This window comes from Citrus clementina, unplaced genomic scaffold, assembly GCF_000493195.1.
Source record: "Citrus clementina cultivar Clemenules unplaced genomic scaffold, Citrus_clementina_v1.0 scaffold_9, whole genome shotgun sequence".
NCBI lineage: Eukaryota > Viridiplantae > Streptophyta > Magnoliopsida > Sapindales > Rutaceae > Citrus > Citrus x clementina.
The window spans coordinates 4830971-4851086 of NW_006261964.1; the positions used below are offsets into that span (position 1 = coordinate 4830971).

At 32.0% G+C, this 20116-nt stretch overlaps 2 protein-coding genes across 2 annotated transcripts; both read left to right on the forward strand.

Moving 5' to 3' along the window:
* Positions 1 to 4357: 4357 nt before the first annotated feature.
* Positions 4358 to 5040, forward strand: LOC18031193 (uncharacterized protein At4g14450, chloroplastic). Its single transcript, XM_006420068.2, has one exon. The coding sequence runs from the start codon at positions 4472 to 4474 to the stop codon at positions 4781 to 4783; it is 312 nt and encodes a 103-aa protein (XP_006420131.1). The 5' UTR covers positions 4358 to 4471; the 3' UTR covers positions 4784 to 5040.
* A 12607-nt stretch (positions 5041 to 17647) lies between these two features.
* LOC18033283 lies at positions 17648 to 19839 on the forward strand. The gene has a single exon (XM_006420069.2). The coding sequence runs from the start codon at positions 17863 to 17865 to the stop codon at positions 19615 to 19617; it is 1755 nt and encodes a 584-aa protein (XP_006420132.1). The 5' UTR covers positions 17648 to 17862; the 3' UTR covers positions 19618 to 19839.
* The last annotated feature ends 277 nt before the right edge of the window (positions 19840 to 20116 follow it).

The window sequence follows — 20116 nt, forward strand, 5'->3', positions numbered from 1 at the left end:
AACACTCTACAGTGAAACTGATGCAACGAAAAGATAAATTAATGCAGCTGATGGATAAAAGATATAGGGTGATCGATAGATAGGGATGTTTTCAATATTATGTTGGTTTTTTATGACACTAAAATAAAGAAATAAGTTAAATCCAAGTTAATTCTAAGAATACCCGTGAATTTAGGATGTTAAAACACATTATTCTTGCAGAATATTGAGAAATAAAAAGAATAAGGATGTTTTCAATATTACATTAGTTCTTATAATATCATAATTAAGAAATAACTTAAATCCACATTGATTCTAAGAATACCAGTGAATCTAGAGTGTTAAAACTCGTTAATTCTGCATAATGTTGAGAAATAATAAGAATAGAACTCAAATCAAGAGTTTATCCAAGAAATAATCAATAACAAATAAACAAGGCCTTCCTGTAAAAGCTACAAGAGATACTTATTTATACAAACTACGATTTACCCTAATTTGACGAGAAAACCTATTTCAGTAAGACTTATATTTAAACTAGAAATATAACTTGAATAAGCTATGCCTAAACAATAAAACTCTAAATAGGAAACCTAATTAAACTAGAATACAAGTTAATTAAAATATCTAAATATTATAACTTTCAATCTAATTAAGAATTCTTTAATTTCTTGCTCTGCATCACTTCTGGATACCAAACATCCCATTAATATAAAGTACTTATGACAATGTATTTGTAATGTGTATGAAAATTGAAGTAAAGAAATGAAGAGATAAATTATATTAAAATCTTTCAAAAATCAATTATTGAAAATCAAACATTATATTTATGTGTGTATAAGCGTGTGTTTTTATCTATTAATATATTAAAATTTAATTTTTTTTATCTATGAGTGGAATCCTTATTTTATCAGAATACAGATGATCTCGTTAGAGAATTATTTTATACATATGTATAAATATATATAAGATACTCTACTAGTCTTCAGTTAGCTAGCTCTAATGATTAGATGATGGGATCTATCAAAATGAATGAATGAGATTTTAATTAGTCCCCTTTATTTGACATTTTTTAAAGTTAAAAAAAATAAATTAATCCAAAGAAATAAAATAAGTTGCGCGTTAAACGCATGTCAATTTTTATTGAAGCAAATCTTGAACGGCCTAACTTTTCTAGCCTTGCCAATGCCAGCTGGTTTAGTTTATAGTTGGTTAACAAGAAACCATGAAGTTTGATTTTTCTTCTACCATGACTTATATTATTTTAAGAAGAATTGCTAATGAGGATTCTTTTGATTGAAAAAGTACTACCACTTGCGCTCTCTATCCTCCAATTGGATTTTAAAATGACCAATTTTGAAATTGCACAAATTGATTTGACTCCCGAAATGGCTAGGATTACTAATTTACCCTTAATAAGCAGCCGGCTAGCTGCATAGGGGAGCACTTGTAAAAATACATCTCACTTTTTTATCCGATTTTCCTTTATATTCTTATGGTGAAACAGTGATTTGAGTGTCAAAGTGACTTAGATAAGTGCTCAACCGATGTTTGGAGGTTAAAAAATTCGTATAAAAAATTATAATCACTAGCAATTCGCAATTTTAGGCTACTTATTCACTCATGTTTTCGGTATGTTTGCCACCAAATCACGAACTTAATGTATCTTAAGATTTAGGAATATAAACTTTTAGGTTCTAAACTAACTAAAGACATTAAATTATTGTGATCGTGTCATAAACTAATAATAGAATTTACATAATTTAGAGATAAAATAGACTTTTATTATGAAATTCTATTGACTTTAATGGTTTGATAGTAAAATGAAAAAAATAATTGTCATAAAACTTTTGTGTTAAATGTCAGAAAATATTAGATGATAAAATAATAATATTCCATTATTGTTTATATACTTTTAACACAAATTATTCTTAAAAATATTTCATTTGGTGTTCATATCTCTTCAACTTTTGAAGTCAATAATTAAAGTTTATAGTCTCTAAATTTCATGTAAATAAGATTTTTCATGGATAGATCTAGATCTGCATCCAGATTTTGTAATCACCAATATACATTATTAGATATATTTTGATTTTCTTCTAGATTTTCAAATTTTTGAAAAGTAATTACAGAAGTCATAAAATTTAAAAGTATGAGAATAGGAAAATCAATAATAAATTATTTAACGACGTAGTTTTCGGGTTTAACCTGTTCGGACAGGAATCTCGGAGACTGTAGCATGGCAGAAGAGAATACACACACGGCACCCAATACCTTTCCGTTCCGTCATGATTACCCTGACGGTGGTTTTGTCCACAGCTTTTGATTGCAACAAAGACCGTGCAACAACAAGCACACGGAAATCCTTGACTGGTAACGGCTTTGTCCAACTATACGACAACCAACAATTTGGAAGCTTCTGAAATTACAGTTCTACCCTTGACTAAAGCGACTCACCAGTCACCCCACCGGCCTTCGACATCACCAGGTCCAGACGAAAGAAACACACGGCTGTCATTAATTAGCTAATAGCTATTGTTTCAATACTGCGCATATTCAACGTAAACGACGATGAGGATAGCAACTAATACGGACCAAACACGTGTCGACATATCTAATCCAGAGTCGAACACGTAACTGCGACATCAACCGTCAGATATTCCATGGGGCACTAAGAGAATCGGACGGTGGTTGTTTGGAGGTTGAAATGTCGTTGATCAAATAACGTTGATTAAAAGCATTTAATCGTGGGTGGGGTCCAAAATGGAGATCCCGGTGGTGTAAGAGTTACTAAAAGTTGAAAGCGAGCCATAGAATTTTGTTAGCCAGTGGGGCCCAGGTGATGGTGACGTGGTTGTTTATTATTGTTGTTGTTTCAGATAAAAGGGTCAAATAACACACCCCCAGCTCAGCCTCTGACCATGAATATGCTCTTCTTCTTTGCCTTTGGGCTGCCATTGGTTTGTTTGGTTGCTCAACTTGTTTCACTTGGCTTGGCTTCAAACAAATTAATTAATATATTTAAAAACAAATTATAATTTTATACACTAAATACGATAAATAAAATATTGTTCATAAATGAAAGTTCTCGAATAATCAATTACTCCTTCGAAGAACAAACTTGACTTGAATAGCCTTTTTGTTATGTTGAACTAAACTTACCCACCCCATGTTTATTTTATAATTTCCTGATCTATGTTTTCCAGTTTAAAATGAGATACAAATTTTGGGGATTCTTTTTTATCTTAATCTAAAATTTTAAAAACCACTTTTGACTAAGTATTAATTTTCTATGACTTATTTAATGGTTATAAGTGCTTATTTAATTGCACAAACTCTTATTATAATTTTTGTTATTATTTGGTTATTTTTTTAGTAGCGCTTTTAAAATTTAACTAAGATATTTTACCTCTACTAACAAAAGTTTAAATTTTAAATTTTTAGAAATAGAGGTTAAAAAGATATCCTCTACTTATTTGATAATCTTATTTTATTCTTTTCATAACATAACTTTAAAAAATTTATCTATTAATGTAATTTCATAAATTTTTAATAAATGATCTCATTGACAACCAAATAATTAAATTTTTTTAAATAAAAACTCTATTTACATAATTTATACTTGAAAAAATGTATAAAATGGAACCTAAGTGGTAGATTTTTTTAAAAAAAATTGAAGATTTGAATTGTTTTATGCATATTGTTGATAAGATTTTCTTTTAATTATTAAAAATAAATTTAATCTATTCTTATTTAATAGACTTCTTATTGTGAATATGACTAATTTAAAGTTTCACATAAGTTCACATATTTTATCAATTCGATTTCTCTTATTCTTGTAATATCTCTTTAAAATAATATAAGAAGTTTCGGAAACAAACGCTTAATGATAATTGAGCGTGGTTTGCATGCTAGAAAAATGAAAATAAAAAAAATAATTAATTAAATGAAAACACAAAATTTAAAAAAAATGGAGACGTTTATTAGGGGGAACCTTAGGTGCAACTGTGGCACGGTGCCACAGTTGCACCGTAGCCTGATCCCGTTTATTAACTCACATAATTGCTTGTCTTAACTTATTGTGTAATAACCTTTTCTGACTTCAAAAAATGTTTCCCCTTCTGTCAGAAAAAAACGGCTTACAGTAACTAAATTAATTAATTTAGAAAAATATTTTTTTTCAAAAAAAAAAAAAGGGTGAGATCCGAGTCATAATTCAGTCAAAATTAAATCCAAAATCAATCGGCTAAATAGTCGAGCCGTGTGACAGCTCATTCCCTTCTCAACTCTTTCTGGACTCACCCAACGTGTTAGCCACATGCCCCTCGCTCCCTATATATACTCTTTCCCTCTCTCTTCCCTCCCTATTTCTGTTCACCCGGCCAAAAATTACAAAAAAATATCCGCTCTTATATTCCTCAGCTTTCCAAAATCTTAAACAAATAAAAACAAAAGTTTCCGTTCAAAGGAAATCTCATCAATTCTTCTGTTGTATATGGCTGATTCATCGAGAAATGATAACTCCGGTTCACGGCACCAGCCGAGCCGGCTGCAGCGGCGCCGGCCGGCTTCTCTCCAAATCAGTCCGGCTTCATCCTGGAACGTGGCGATTCCGCTTCTATCGCCGCTGGCCACCTCGCCGACGACCACCAACAATAAAGATCTGACGATGAGAGTGGAGTCACGGCAGGAGCAACGGTCGGCGGAAGGCGACAAGCCGGTGGTGTTCAAGAAGTGGCAGCACCCTGCGGCGCCGTTTTGCTACGAGTCGGCGCCTATAAAGGCGTCTTTCTTTGTGCCGGTGTAGAAGTGGTAAAAAGGGGGATGATAATTATTTTGTTTAACCCGGTCCGGTCAAAAGTAGTTTGTTAGACCTAACGTTTTCTGCGTGCGCGCGTGCGGGATAGAGTTTGTGAACCACGCGCCGCGTGGTTTTACTAATTTGTTGATACTTAGAGCGGTTTTTATTTTCTTTTGGGTGCTATTATTGACTTGTTATACCGATACAGATCAATATGTTGATATTCATACGGCTAATTAGTTAATGAACATAAATTTAAGTAATGTTACCAAATATGCGATTTTTTTTAATTTCTGAATATTTATGATTCTTAAATCTGTTTGGCTAATGGGAAAATGGAAAGAAAATTGGCAAATTTGGGGCGTTTATTTTTTAGGATTATATAATCGAAATCGATTTTTGTAAATGTTGCGTAAATGGTGAATATTAATCAGGAATACAATATGCTGATTTTTGTCTTGTGTTACACGGCACATTTGCTTGGTAACCAAAATAATTTTACAATAATTGCTTGATTTTTCTAAAGAAATGCTTGGTTAATCGACTACTAGCTCGTATCGTACCTCCACGTGTGGAAGTAGAATTCATTGCCGAGTTTAATATGTAATTAAATTTTAAACGTATATTACTATAAATGCACGTATGATAAACTTATTATAAATGTTTACCATAACTTATTTTGAATAATTACAATAGTTTAGTTTGAATATTAAACTGAGTTGGGGTTTTCTTGTTAATAATCTTCTTACAGAAAATAACTTTTTTCAACTTATTAGTGTTAATCGTATTAATTCTCTGTTTATAACAAGTTTGTATATGATTTCAGTTATATCAAATTTAAAAATAAGTTACGGGCAATTTAGAATACTGGCCGGAAGGGAAAGAAAAGGAGTGCAAGAAACGAATTGGGAGGTTTTAGAGAAGAGAAATTAATAATTGATTTACAAATTACAACATACAAATTTATTTATTGAATTATAAATGTATCGACCAAAAGGTATTATACCAGACCGTGCAGTTTAAACGCCGTCAAATAATCACAGTTTAAGTACCGTCAAATAATTAAAAAGTCAATAAAATTTAACTATTTAACGGTGTAAAAAACCAGGAAATATAATAAATAAGTGATGTCATAGTCACCATTATATTATGATATTCAATTTGGTTATTAAATTTTAAAAAAAAAATGCTCCACTCAGTCAATCAATTTAGGTACCGACAACTTCTATCAATCGGTTGATCTGATGCAAGTTGAATGGTCATACTCTAATTAAACGAAAAAAAAGCATGAAAAAGCAAAGATATAAGAATAACGTAAAAGTATTAAAAAATATTCAGAAAAATAATTCTATTGGTATATAATAATCATAAGGCAAAAAATTAAAAAGAGATTCGCATATTCGAAACGCAATTATGGAATGGCTACTCTGACTTTCATCTACCTGACCACATGTGACCCTCAATCGAGCCTTTACTCCTTTATTTATTTATACTACTTTTGTAGAAATAATTACGTCTATTTTAATTCCAACGGAGAAAATTTACACCAATATAATACTTCTATAAAAAAAACTTAACGAAGTGTTAGTTCCACTGGCAATAGAGTCCCCTTAAGTGGCTTGATTGGGTTTGCTCCTCAGTTCGAGTCGCAGGGAAGTCGCCTTTGTTAGGAGAACATGTGCCTCTCGGTTCGAGCGAGGACTTCTAGTCTGAATTGTGGTACGGACTTAAAGGTGCCTCCCACAGTTTGAGCCCTCTCCAGGATACCTCGTGGTCAAAATAAAAAAATAAAAAAAACTAACCAAATTTGCAACTAGGGGAAACTGAATCCCTCTTATTTCTTCAAAATTTATATTTTACAAATTCATTGATCTTTATATTTTACAATAAATATCAGTGGTGGCTTTAAGTGACGAACAAGACAGTTGTTTAAAACCTCATATTTTGGGAAGGCCTCATCTTTTGAGTATATCCTTAATAATTCTTTAATTAATGAAGTGTTTTTTACGTAGGAAAGCCTATTCATATTTGCTAATCTTAGTGTTAAAGAGACATAATTAATAATATTGTCTAACCATTAATTCATTCATTATTAGTCTTTCTAAGAAAAAAATTAAATTCTTTACCTTTTCAGTTTTCTAAGAAAACTTAATTATTTAACATTGGAATCTTTAACTTTAGTATTCCTTTTAATTTCTACTACCTTATTACCTCAAAAATCAATAGATGAAACAATTCCTTAACGTCTTATTTATAAAGAAAATCATTACATTCATTAGTTCATTTAAAAAAGAAAAAATTAGATTCTTGAAATATAAAGTCCATATCCATTATTTTATTATTAATTTATTTTCTCAACTCTCTATGTGATACAATTCTAGATATTCTATTTTAAAATAATATATATATTTGTAATGGTTCTAATGGAAGTAAAAAAGATATCTTCTTCACTAATTTTTTAGGTTTTGTTTTTAAAAAATTTTAAGATCTTTTTAATTATTTTTGAAATTCAAGAACTAAGTGTGGACCGAACTTTGAGATATTTTATGTTGCTTTGAGTATTAAGTTTCAAAATAAAAAAAGGCCCTATAAAAGAAATTCGCATAAGCCTCCAAAAACTCTAAAGCTGGCCTTGGTAAATATGTTGCGATCATTTAGGTTAATTGTACTATGCTATAACTCAAATATATGTGTCCATAGCGAGCTTCATCTAGTTCTAATCTTGTGAAGAAAATCTTACAAGTTACATTTTATTTTTATGGATCTTATATTTGGATGGAAGATTGCTAATCATCTGAATTGTTATTTTTGAAATTATGTTTAATTATTATTATTTAAAAATTTATGAGTAATACTTGATTCGGAAAAAAAAAAATTCTTGGGAAGAAACTCTTCTCCTGCCAATGCACACGGTGCATTCGAAAACTTATCATGTATATGAAAAAAGAGACAGACAGTTTATCATCTAATTAGTTTATGGCTCTCAATAAATATGGCTTTTGAGACTACAATAATAATCTTCTAGTTGTGAGTAATAGATATAGACCGATGGAATTAGATGTCAGAGTATCATTATTTCAGATGTTGTATTGTTTCAAATGTTGTAACATATATATATATATATATTCACTAGAACACATCCGTTCTAGATCAATGAGTTTTCAATTTTCAACATTTCAAGTATTTATGGTTCTTCAAAAATGGATAACACCACCCAACACACGTGTGTATATTATATGTATATAATTCTAGAAGTTTCATCACTAGAACACAAATAATTGGGGCTCTTTGAATCTTCAAACATGCCATATCCATCGATTACACGTGATTGTTGAGTCAAAAACTCTAAAAGTTTCATTCCAAAATCTCTAAAGACGCATAAAGTGTAACAATTTTGGAAGGTTATTTAATTTTTAAAGGGGATTCTTGAGGACCCATATCAAATAAATTGTCAATCATTATTTGCTTTAGGCCTAAGGTGTAAATGATGGTCAATATTCCTTGTTTTATCTTCTAAACAGATAAGTATGCCACCATTAACTGTTAATTTTAATTTAGTATTCATAATTAATTAGAGTAGTTCATTCTGGTGCCTAATGCTTTGTTGGATTAATATGATCCACGCGTTGGTAATTTTGTTGATAAATTATGTCAATGCCCTTGACATGGGCCCAGCAAATTCAAGCTGTGGATTTATTCAATAAGATGGATATACCGTACTTGTAACATCAGAACCCGAATGAGAAGTAAAGCAGTACACAGTTTCTGACTATTGACAGATTCGACAAACGAGACAAATTAAAAAGTCCAACTAGGCTAACACTTAACATCATGATTTCAAGATCTAGACGCAAGGCGAAGCAGCAATTTCAACAGTCTCTAGTAGTTTCGATGTCCAAATGAAGGGTACCCGAACTTGATTGTTATGAGACTGTAAACAATTTCAATAGTCATTTTCAAATTGAAATGTTTGTTTGTAAACTACAACATATTATTTTATAGTTTCTATGATAGTTTCAGGATTTCAAAATTTTAGTCATAAGATTCACACATAATGATACAATCATTGCACAGTTGGTTGCTCATGCTACGCCCAAGAGACAGCCTAAAATGCCCTTCAAACTTCAAGATTTTGTTCGTGACTGATGGTGCAACTAATTACAACACTTAGATATTCTAAAGATATTGTGTTGAATTTGTTATTTACTTATTATTATAATTTTGTTTTGCTGTGTTGTCAAGTTTGTTAGAGAGGATATTTTTAGCCGTTTCTAGAATTGTCTGTAACTCTCTTGAAAGAGTATTTAAATAAATGAATGAATAAGAAAAGCACAGCTCCCTTAAATTCAAAATACAATTCATTTGTTCTCTATAGTCTCTATTCTTCACTCTTTCTAATTTTGGGGGACTCCACTCTCTAAAGTGGAAACTAAAATTTAGAACTTGCTGCTGTTGCTATTCTTAGTCATCACATAACGTTTTAAAATTTAAGTTAACATTTGAGAAGACAATGTAATTCAAATTTTGAAGGAGATGCTCTTTTTGTAAGGGAGCTAAGTTTGTATAAAGGAGGAGAAATAATTTGAACATCAAAGATTTGTTCTTTAGATGCTGACGAATCTTTTATAAACTTAAAAGCGTGATTAAAAAGCTTTTTAAATGAGACCCTACTATTTATTTGAAGAACTATCTCAACAAAAAGAGTTTTAAAAAATTCTTCAAATAAGATTGTACTCCTTTATCTCATTTTAATAATCTTATTTGGAGAGTCTCTTAGAGCCTTTAATTTAGTATTATGTTTTTTTTTCCCATTATCCTTAAAGAGTGAGAAGTGTTATAATTATTATTATTTTGGTATAGTCAAAAGTCTGATTAAAATAATATAAATTTATTTTTATTTAAAAAGTCTTCTAGGAAATAATATAAATTTATTTAATAATCTTATTTAAAATAATATAAATATTGAAGAGCTAAATTAAAAGAGTCTTTTGGTGCTCTTAAGTATGCACCAATAATACTAACCGATGTCACCTCTATTTTCTTTTTTTTTAATAAGTCTTCATTGTGTTGATCAACAAAGTTGTATTAACCCTTTAATTATTAGGAAAATTATCAATTATTCATCTTAAATTTAATCTGTTATAAAAAAATATTATTAAAGTTTGAATTTATTCAATTTTCAATTGTATAAACCATCCACAAAAAAGACTTAATTACCCTTACAAAATGACAAAATAAAAATAAGCACAAATTATAACAGTAGTTATTTTGTAAGGGTAATTACGATAATAATTATTATTATCAAACTTGTCCCCTCTCCAAATTAAGCATATTCCTTTAGGGTGCATTTGGCACACTGTATTGTATTATATTGTATTGCATTATTTTAATGTTGGTGTATTGTATTATGTTGTATTACATTAGCATTGTATTATAACAATGTTGTACAATGTTTGGTACCACAGTGTACTATAATAATTTTTTGTGATTAATTTAAATTAAATATTATATTATATTATGTTATTATTTATATTATATTAATACATTTAAATTGTATTAATATTTTATGTTATTATTAATTTTAAATTAATATTATTCATATTTAAATAGTTATTATTAGTTATAATAAGTTATAATGTAAAAATATAATATAATAATATTGAATGATAAATTACATATTTATTAATTTATATTAATAATTATAATGTAAAAATATACAAAATTATATTAAATTAAAAGTTATATTTATTCATTATTATTAATATTATAAAACAAAAGTCAAAAAGCAAAAACAAAAGTCAAGCGGTAGTTACAAAAGCTGAAGGGAGGGAAAAAAAAAAAAACAAACAACAGTTGCCGCATTAATTTAAACCCGACTCACAAAAGTCAAGCGGCAGTTACAAACGCTGAAGGGAGGGGAAAAAAAAAACAAGCAGCAATTGCCGCATTAACTTAAACCCGGCTGTGAGCCGGGTTTAGCTAATGCGGCAACTCTCACTCCTTTAATGCAATGTTGTGTGTGTTGGTTTTGGTGCCACACATGAGTGTGCATTCATTTAAGGAAAATGATAAACGAGCGAAAGTAAGACTAAAGGACGACAGAAACAGCAGCGTGGGTTGCCGTTTCACAGGTTTCCTTAGTCTAATTTTTTTATTTGTGGGACCGACAATAAATAATAAAATAAAAAATGAAAAATGAAAAAAAGCAACTCAAATATCTTCATTTATCATTTTCCTTATTTGAAACATTATCCATTTATTCTCCTCCTCCCTCCCCAACCACTCATTCTCTAGATTTGTTTAAATCCCCTCCACTCGTTCTCGTTCTCAGAACTTCGTCCCCTCTGTTCTTCACACGTTCCTTACTTCGTCCCCTCCATTCTTCACGTGTGCCTTTCTCCACTCATCCCCATCACCATCCAACACTGCAGGCAGTAATAGAACTCGTCCCCAACGTCTGCTGACAATCGATCTACAACGAAGCTGCCACCAGCATAACAACCGGAAACGAACAAACATCCCCTCCGTTTGAGTCATTGTTAAAGTCCCATTTAACTCTCTCTATCTCTCATTCGTACATAATCAATATTTTATATCAATTTTTGTCAAATAATTAAAAAAAATTGTGATAGGAATAATGATAATTCTGTAAAAAAAAAAAATTAATTACGTGATTTGTGATAATTTTTGTGTGATAAGTTGATTTGGGAAATATTGTATTTGTGATAATTTTTGGCTTTGAAATGCACCGAATATTTTCATTTTTCCTTATGGCAGCTTTTTTTTTTTTTGTTGCTGAAATCGAGCAAATGCAGGGTTGGAAATGCAGATATTGGCTGTGTGATAAACAACTAAAAGAGATGCGAGATGTAGAGAGAGAGAGAATACATGAAACTGATTGTTAAATGCAGATATTGACTCACGTTAAATGCACAACTAAAAGAGATACGAGAGATGCAAAAAGAGAGAGGACAAGAAACTGATTGTTAAATACAAAAAAAAAAATTTTAAAATGATTGTTAAATGCATATATTGGCTCACGCGCCATGTTAAATTTATTTTTTAAAAATTAATTGTGGGCCCATGACTGAATTCACGCATGTAGGAAACTAAAGAGAGAGAGGATAGAAAACGGTAGCACGTGCTGCTGTTTCTGTCTTCCTTTTATCTTCCTTTAGTCTAAATAACAGAACTCTTCATTTAATACAAAATAATACTTTTATGCAGCCTTATGCGAGCCACCAAACAAGCCCTTAGACTTGAAACAATGACCTCTTGCTTAGCTAAGCCAACTGGGGCTGACAGTGATGCACGCTTTTAATTATTTTTATTGTTATTAATCTTTGATCGCGGGCTTCAATTGTATCCAAGCTGAACTGCTCAAAGTCACGACCTCAAGATGGCCCAAATTTTAGAACTTGGGTTACCACTCGTCGATTATCCTTTCAAGCTCCTTTTTCTATTTACATCCTATTTAATTCCTAAAATAACCCTCATTAATATTCTTCTTCAAAAAGCCCCGCGAGCGACTCTCTTCGTCTCCCATTTCAACCCCTTTCAACTTATCGATATAGCATTTTATTAACTGTTTTTCTTGCTCAATAAAACTCCAATGGGCGATTCTTTCTCTCCCATTTCATTTAAAAAAAAAAATAATAAGCACCAAATTTAATTGTCCATTAGCATGTTCATAAATTTAGTGAAAGCTTCACAAAATTATCTTTCCTACAAAAATCAATTGTAAATACTCGGATAAGACTTATTCTAAATCAAATACTTTTTGTTTTAATTGACTTCTTTCTTGTTTGTAAACTTTGTCGATTTAAAGAGTTTGTGATGGAGAAAGACAATGGGAGCAAAACCGCATTCGGGTTTTAATAAGAAAATTTTTAATTTTTAATACTACTTAAAATATAAAGAATAAAATTGTAAATACAAACCAATGGGGTCTTATCTGTAAGAGAAAAGGAGGGGTGCTAGTAGTGTCACCCAGAATGAAATCATCTTCCCCATTGAGAAGATTCGGTCCAAAACTATTGGTTGGGCTTCATTAACTATCCAGCCCAGCCCAAAACTAGTTCACCAGGACGTTCAACCTACAACACATAGGAAGAAATAGTAGAAAAACCATATTCATCAAGAAAGAGACCTTTATCGTCTGTATATGCAAAATCTGGGACAGCAAATTTCTTTATAAACAACACTCATTGATTGATTTGATTGATTCATATATACAAAGTCATCAACAAATTGAAGACCTTTAATTAATTGGCGTCATTCGTCAGAAAAAGATAAACCAACAAAAACCCAAAGCACAAATTCACACTCACCAGTCACCACCCTCTCCACGAAAACGACTTCTCTCAAGTCTTACTATTAAAATTTATTTTGTGTGTTACAAAAGCTCCCCGTAGGCAAGTGCAAAGCAAAATTCAACACACCCATTTCGTTCTCAAAAGAAAAAGTGAGTCCAAACACAAACTTACATGCAACTACTATTCCATCAACCAATCTTTTTGTGCTTTATTTTTTATTCGCTCCTCCTTTAATTTGCATATCTTCTCCACTCAGCCAACGTGCTGCATGTATATGCATGTCTTTTTCTCATAGGTGGTGGATTTGTTAAGGGGTCCCTAGCTCATGCACGATTAATATTATATATACAAAGCCCTTAATTTGTTTTTACTATACTTGTGCGTATATATGCATAATGCATGCGAAAGATGATCTCATTTCTCATTAGTAAAAGGGAAAAACGAAAAAAAGAAAAGGGTGAAGACTAAAGAGAGACGAAAATCATGATGGTGTATGGACCATGGCATGCATGAATATTCACGTTGAAATGATGAAGATATATGCGTGACGACAAGGTTAAAAGAAAAAAAAAAAGAGGTGGGCATATATTGAGATACACAAAATTATAGGCAAAAGGGAACATGGTCCTGATGAGCTTCTTAAGGCGCTAATGAGTACATTCAGTAAAGCTCCCTCGGGCCCCTCGTCCACTTCCCTTTCCAACAAAAGTCTACAAGCTACAAAGAGTGAAAAAAAAAATGCCATCAAAGTCCAAAGATGAGCCCATCAATTGTAATGTGCATGCCATTACATAATTACATGTTAATTAATTAGATCACTGAGTGGAAGAAACGTGCTGCAAAGTTCATTGCGGTTGATTCTTCTTGTTCCCACTTGAAGGCTGAGGCTGAAGCCTCACCATGTTTCCCCAGCAAAATGAGAGTTTGTCCCACATGATTTATTGGCTGAAATTTAGATTCATGAATAATATAGCACTTTAACAAGTCAGGGGAGATACGTTAAAAACTCAAAATTTGTCCATATATGTATCTCACCGAATAAACAATTTGCTAACTTGCAGCTTGATTGATATATAATATATAACGTCCCAGCTATATAATTCATAAATTGATATTATCTTTACACAATGTGAATTTTCTTCTCAATCAACCAGTAGTACTGATCATAAGCAAAAAATATTTGTTGGGTCTAATTCATTCTAAAGTACTTCTGATATGATAAATTATTGGGATCTGGGCAATTTGCTGAATTGCTGGACATCTCATAATGCATACAGAACAAAAAGCCAAACTCAAATGTCATGTGTTAGAGAAATTAAAAAGCTTGGAGATGTGTTAATTAGTTGATTTGATTTCTCTTTTTGTCATTATGTGATTGTTTTCTTCATGCCCTATGCAGAGTGAGTATCCATGTTGATGTGGCTGGTCTTTGGCTCTTAAGTAAGCAGTGACTCCTGTAAAAATAAAAAATTTTAAAAAAAAGTCATCAACAACTCCCACTTGTGTGTTAACTTTTGACAAAACTCCCTCATGATCACTTTGGTCAAATTCATTCATCTATAAAACTTCTTTTCCTTTGATTATCAAACAACAAACCCAATCCAAAGTCCTTACTAAAAACTGGTAATTTGGAAAAGATAGGTGCCTTAGCAGGCAAAGGAATAGTAGTATCAAAGGAGAGCAGATGGCACCTAAATGATTTTAGTTGCAAAGTTTCAAGCCAACTGTTGATTTTTCTAAACCACTTATAACCAAGAGGTCCTACCAGTACTAGTAACATGTCCCTCTGTTGACTCCTTTTTTCCCACTAATGATTTTGTAAGGACAATGACCACAAAGGACACAAAAATATGAGAATGATCAGCGCTCTGGATGTTGGATTACTTGACCCATAACACCAGACATCTACTTGTACTCTTTGACTTGGAAACCCCAAAATGGCAAACTTAAAGAAGATTTTGCGCCACCACACTTTGTCTGGCACTAGTAGTTGCTAGCTAGTTGATGTAATCATGTACTTGGAATCCTCAGTTTTATTTACTAAATATTTAATTGATGCAATTTTCTAATTTTTAGTATCATAATATTCTAAGTATGTGAGGTGGATTACAGTTCAAGTCAAAGTTGGTTTTGTAGATTTTATTTTGTTGATCCAAAAGAAATTCTAGGTCAAACACGCTTCATAACTAGAGCACTCATTATCCTTCCTACTTTCTTGGTTACGACTATTCGGATTAAATGGGGATATCAATTCCTTTTTTTGGAAAAAAAAATCATTTTTAGAATAAATAATGATAATTATAATGAAGCCACCTAGCAGAAAGGACTGTTTTTTTAAATCAGCCTCAAATCAAGAGAAGCTCATATCTAGAACTTAAGGTTTGGGTTCCTTTAAAAGAATTAACAAGTTCAAATAATGAGAATTTAGCTAGAAATACAAAGAGTAATGTTATACATCTCAAATAATATAATATTTATTCATTGATTGATGAGATAATCTAATAAATTTACTTAAAACTTATGAAAAATTATCATCCACTTAGGCTCTGTTTTCAAATAGAACTTATTTAAATAGATCTTTTACAATTAGAGTTTTTACCACAAAAAATTTAGTTGTTTTGATTGTTAATGAGAACTTTTATTAAAAATTATAAAATTACTTTAATAAGTAAATTATTTAAAGTTATGTTATGAATAAATGAAATAAGATTATGAAATAAAGAAATAATATTTTAGATATTTTAATATTTAAAAAAAAATTCAACATCTACTCTTAAAAGCCTAAAATTTAAAGTTTTGTTAATAGATGCAAAATAGTTTATTTAATCTTTAAAAACTCTAGTAAAAAAACAATCAAACAACAACAACAAATTTAAAAAGACCTTATAGAATTATAGAAGCATTTATAGGTATTAGACAATTCATATCAAACAGATAATTAATCAATATGATATATCACATGATACATTATTTAAAATGAAATTTATAATTAATTTTTGAGATGTTTATCAATTACTCTAATGATAAGATTTTGACCGAGCTATAAATACGATTATATTTAATGATTTATTTATGATCATTTGAAAAACAAAGAATTCCTCTTTTTGTATCCCATAGGGATCACCTTGACAAATTGAGTATGAAAACCAGAAAATCAATTCAAAAGCCAATGAAGAAAAAATTATGTATGGTCACAAGCCTATGATTAAACATGTCTCTCAGTTGTATGTGTGGTCACAAGCCTATGATTAAACATGTCTCTCAGTTTTTCTTAATTGATCATATCCTCTACTTCATTCGCAAACAAAGCTAGTGTTTGGCTTTGGACGCAAATGATAAATCTATTAAATTTCATCATCTTTAATTTTAATCAAAATATTATACTCGAAATTATATATACAACCAAACAAAACGTCAAGACGTTCGTTGGCCTAATTTATAAATTGTGAAACAGGTCCGATTCGAAAATAAATGAAATATCTTAGGACATAATAACTTATCCTCTTGTGAGATTTTAATATCACAAAACAAATTGTTTTGATGACACATAACTAAAATTTATGCAGCATGGGGGATCAAAATCTTAGTTCTAATACCCACAAACTTTTTGAACAGAAGAAAGTCTGTGGTGGGACTCGTGCACTGCATCATTTGTCCACGGATTAAGTAAAATCTTATCACATATACTTTCATTTTCAAATCGACCAATTATCAATTATAACTATGATAATTAGAGAGAGAATGTGCAACATGCGTCAAAATTTTATTAGATGTTATTGTCTTATCTAAATTTTTTAGAAAAAAAATTAAATGAGCTCATATTATTTTAAATGAAAAATCTTAGATGATGTTGGTGTTGGGGGACTTAGCATAAGATATTTAAATATCCAACTTAAAAAATTAGTCTATTGAATTGAGTGACATATTCTCTTTATAAACTTAAGTATCTTTTTTTTACTAGTTAATATAGGACATAACTCAACAATCCTTCCTTCGGACGAAACCACTGTCAGACCCTGGTCTTTTCGTCCGGCACACTTGAGTTGTTCCACCACTATATTTCAACTATTAGGGTTTAGCTCTGATACCACACATCTAAGTTGTTCCACTACCATATTTTAGCTACTAGGGTTTAGTTCTGATACTATTTGTTAAAAGAATTTAGTATAAAATTTATAAGTATCCAACCTAAAAAACTAACATATTTGATGGAGTGACATATTCTCTTTATAAACCTAAATATCTTCCATTTACTAGTAGAACACAACTCAACAGTTGACACGTTATAGTTACGATAATTTTAAATACAGTAATTAGTGTATACATTGGCACTGATAATAGAACCTAAAATGCGTATAGTCGCATGACTATAATATCTCAAAGATGCCGTATTCTACAGCTTTGGTCAACGAAAATCAATGAAATCTGAATATTTCTCAGGGTGCGAGGTAAGGACTAAAAAAAATGGTAGAACTTTAAACCAATCCATTACACTTAAACAGGAAAAATAAAAATAAGTCAGCATACTTTAATTATTTAACATCATATTATTGAATGGTAGCAGCAGCCGATAGCAGAACAGAACACAGGAGTTAAAAACACCCGAACCCTCGAACATGTTTGTCAAAAACACAAACACAATGAGAGGCTCTCTGTTCCAACTCTGCAGCTGCTCTCTTTGATTCCTCCCCCCACACTTTGCCCCAACTTTCTCCAACACAACAACGAAAGAGCAAGCCAACTACAAAATCCGAGATCTCCCGGGCAGAAATGGTGGCTGAACCTTGGATACTCAAAATGGGGAACCAAGTAAGTAACAATCTTAAACACGCTCTTCTCCTTGAACCATCTTCTAAGAGAAACAAAAACCCAGAACCCAAACGCTGCATTGGGATTCTTTCTTTCGAAGTCGCTAATACAATGTCCAAAACCATTCATTTACATAAATCTTTAACCGATTCTGAAATCTCTAAGCTCAAAGATGAGATCCTGAACTCGGAAGGGATTAAGTTGTTGGTTTCTGATGACCAAAGTTACTTGCTTCAGCTTGTTTTAGCTGAAAAGCTAGATGATTTGAACCGGGTCGGGAATGTTGTGTCTAGGCTAGGGAAGAAATGTAGTGAACCGGCTTTACGAGGATTTGAACACGTCTATAATGATGTTGTTAGTGGGGTTATTGATGTTAAGGAGCTGGGGTTTTTGGTTAAGGATATGGATAGTATGGTGAGGAAAATGGAGAGGTTTGTTAATGCCACGTCGAATTTGTATACTGAAATGGAGGTTTTGAATGAATTGGAACAGACTTCGAAGAAGTTTCAGCAGAATCAGCATGAGGAGAGTCGAAGGGCGTTTGAGCAGAAGCTGATTTGGCAGAAGCAAGATGTCAGGCATCTTAAGGAAATTTCCCTTTGGAACCAGACTTATGATAAGGTTGTAGAGTTGTTAGCTAGGACTGTGTGTACGATTTATGCAAAAATTTGTGTGGCTTTTGGGGACTCTGCTTTGAGGGACAATCCTGAGGCACATTCTTCTGTCTTGTTGAAGGATGACTGCAGGCAAGTTTCGGGTCATGTCCAAACAGTTTCAGGTCCTTTTAAACGGGTTCAGAGTAAGGGTAGTAGTAATGGGTATCATTCGGGGTCGATAGAGAGGGGCAGAATGAAGAAAAGGGAGGCAAGTTTGAAGCCTAGGCTTGATTCGAGGAGAGGGGAGGCAGCAATGTTTAGGGTGGAAGATTTTAATTTTCCATGTGGAACTAGTCCCGGAAGGCTTTTCATGGAGTGTCTTAGTTTGGGTAGTTCAGTTTCGAAGTTTGATTCTGATGATGAGATTGATAGGGAGGAAGGGAGTAGCCAAATTTCAGGTTGTTGCAGTGTCGGGAATGGTGGTTATAAGAGAGACCACCCAAGCTATTCTGGTTATTTTAGCCGAACCCAATCCTTGGGTGGTGAGATGAATAGTGCACAATTTGGTCCCAAAAGTAGGTTGACGGGATATGCTTCTCCTTCCACTGTGGGAGGCTCTGCCCTAGCCTTGCATTATGCTAATGTCATAATTGTCATAGAGAAGCTGCTACGTTACCCTCATTTGGTTGGTGAGGAAGCTAGGGAGGATTTGTATCAGATGCTGCCAGCGAGCTTGAGACTGTCTCTGAAGACCAATCTCAAATCATATGTCAAGAATCTGGCGATATATGATGCTCCACTTGCCCATGATTGGAAAGAGACCCTTGATGGGATACTGAAATGGCTTGCCCCAATGGCACATAATATGATCAGGTGGCAGAGCGAGCGTAATTTTGAGCAACAGCAAATAGTTACAAGGACAAATGTTCTTCTGCTGCAAACATTATATTTTGCTGATAGGGAAAAAACTGAAGCAGCCATCTGTGAGCTACTTGTTGGATTGAATTATATATGTCGCTACGAACATCAGCAAAATGCATTGTTGGATTGTGCAAGCAGTTTTGATATTGAGGACTGCATGGAGTGGCAGTTACAATATGGAGCTTCATATATCAATTGATTTCATTGTTGGATTTTTATACTCGAAAGGATTGTAGAGCATCTTGCTTTACTCCTGATAGTTGTAGGAAGGCACAGATGATCACTCAACAAAATGTGAATATCTTGGAGATTGGAATCAAGTAATGTAATTTAGGCCCAAGGTATGAGTTGTTTGACTTGTAAATTACATAATTTCAGTTATGAATGAAAAAAAAAAAAGGTATGATTCTTCTCTGTAGAATGTGTGTATATTTTATCCACAGTTTAAGATTTTTCATTCGCAAAATTGTGTTTTTGTTTTTTGGAATTATTGCTTTGACACTAGAAATTTGTCCGTTGATAATACAGTGACCAACAATTCCTTTCTTTTCTTGCCTTACTGATTATCCATCCATTGATTCACTGCTGGTGCTTTGTTCTTTTTTATTGAATTACACACTAAACTGATGTTTTTGTAAGTAATATTCTGTATCCAATATGTTGTGGCTCCAATAGACATGTTTTTAATTTTCCTCTGG

What these genes read in the sequence shown, in the direction of transcription:
- LOC18031193 (XM_006420068.2), top strand. Translation starts at nt 4,472, where the DNA reads ATGGCTGATTCATCGAGAAATGATAACTCCGGTTCACGGCACCAGCCG.
- LOC18033283 (XM_006420069.2), top strand. Translation starts at nt 17,863, where the DNA reads ATGGTGGCTGAACCTTGGATACTCAAAATGGGGAACCAAGTAAGTAAC.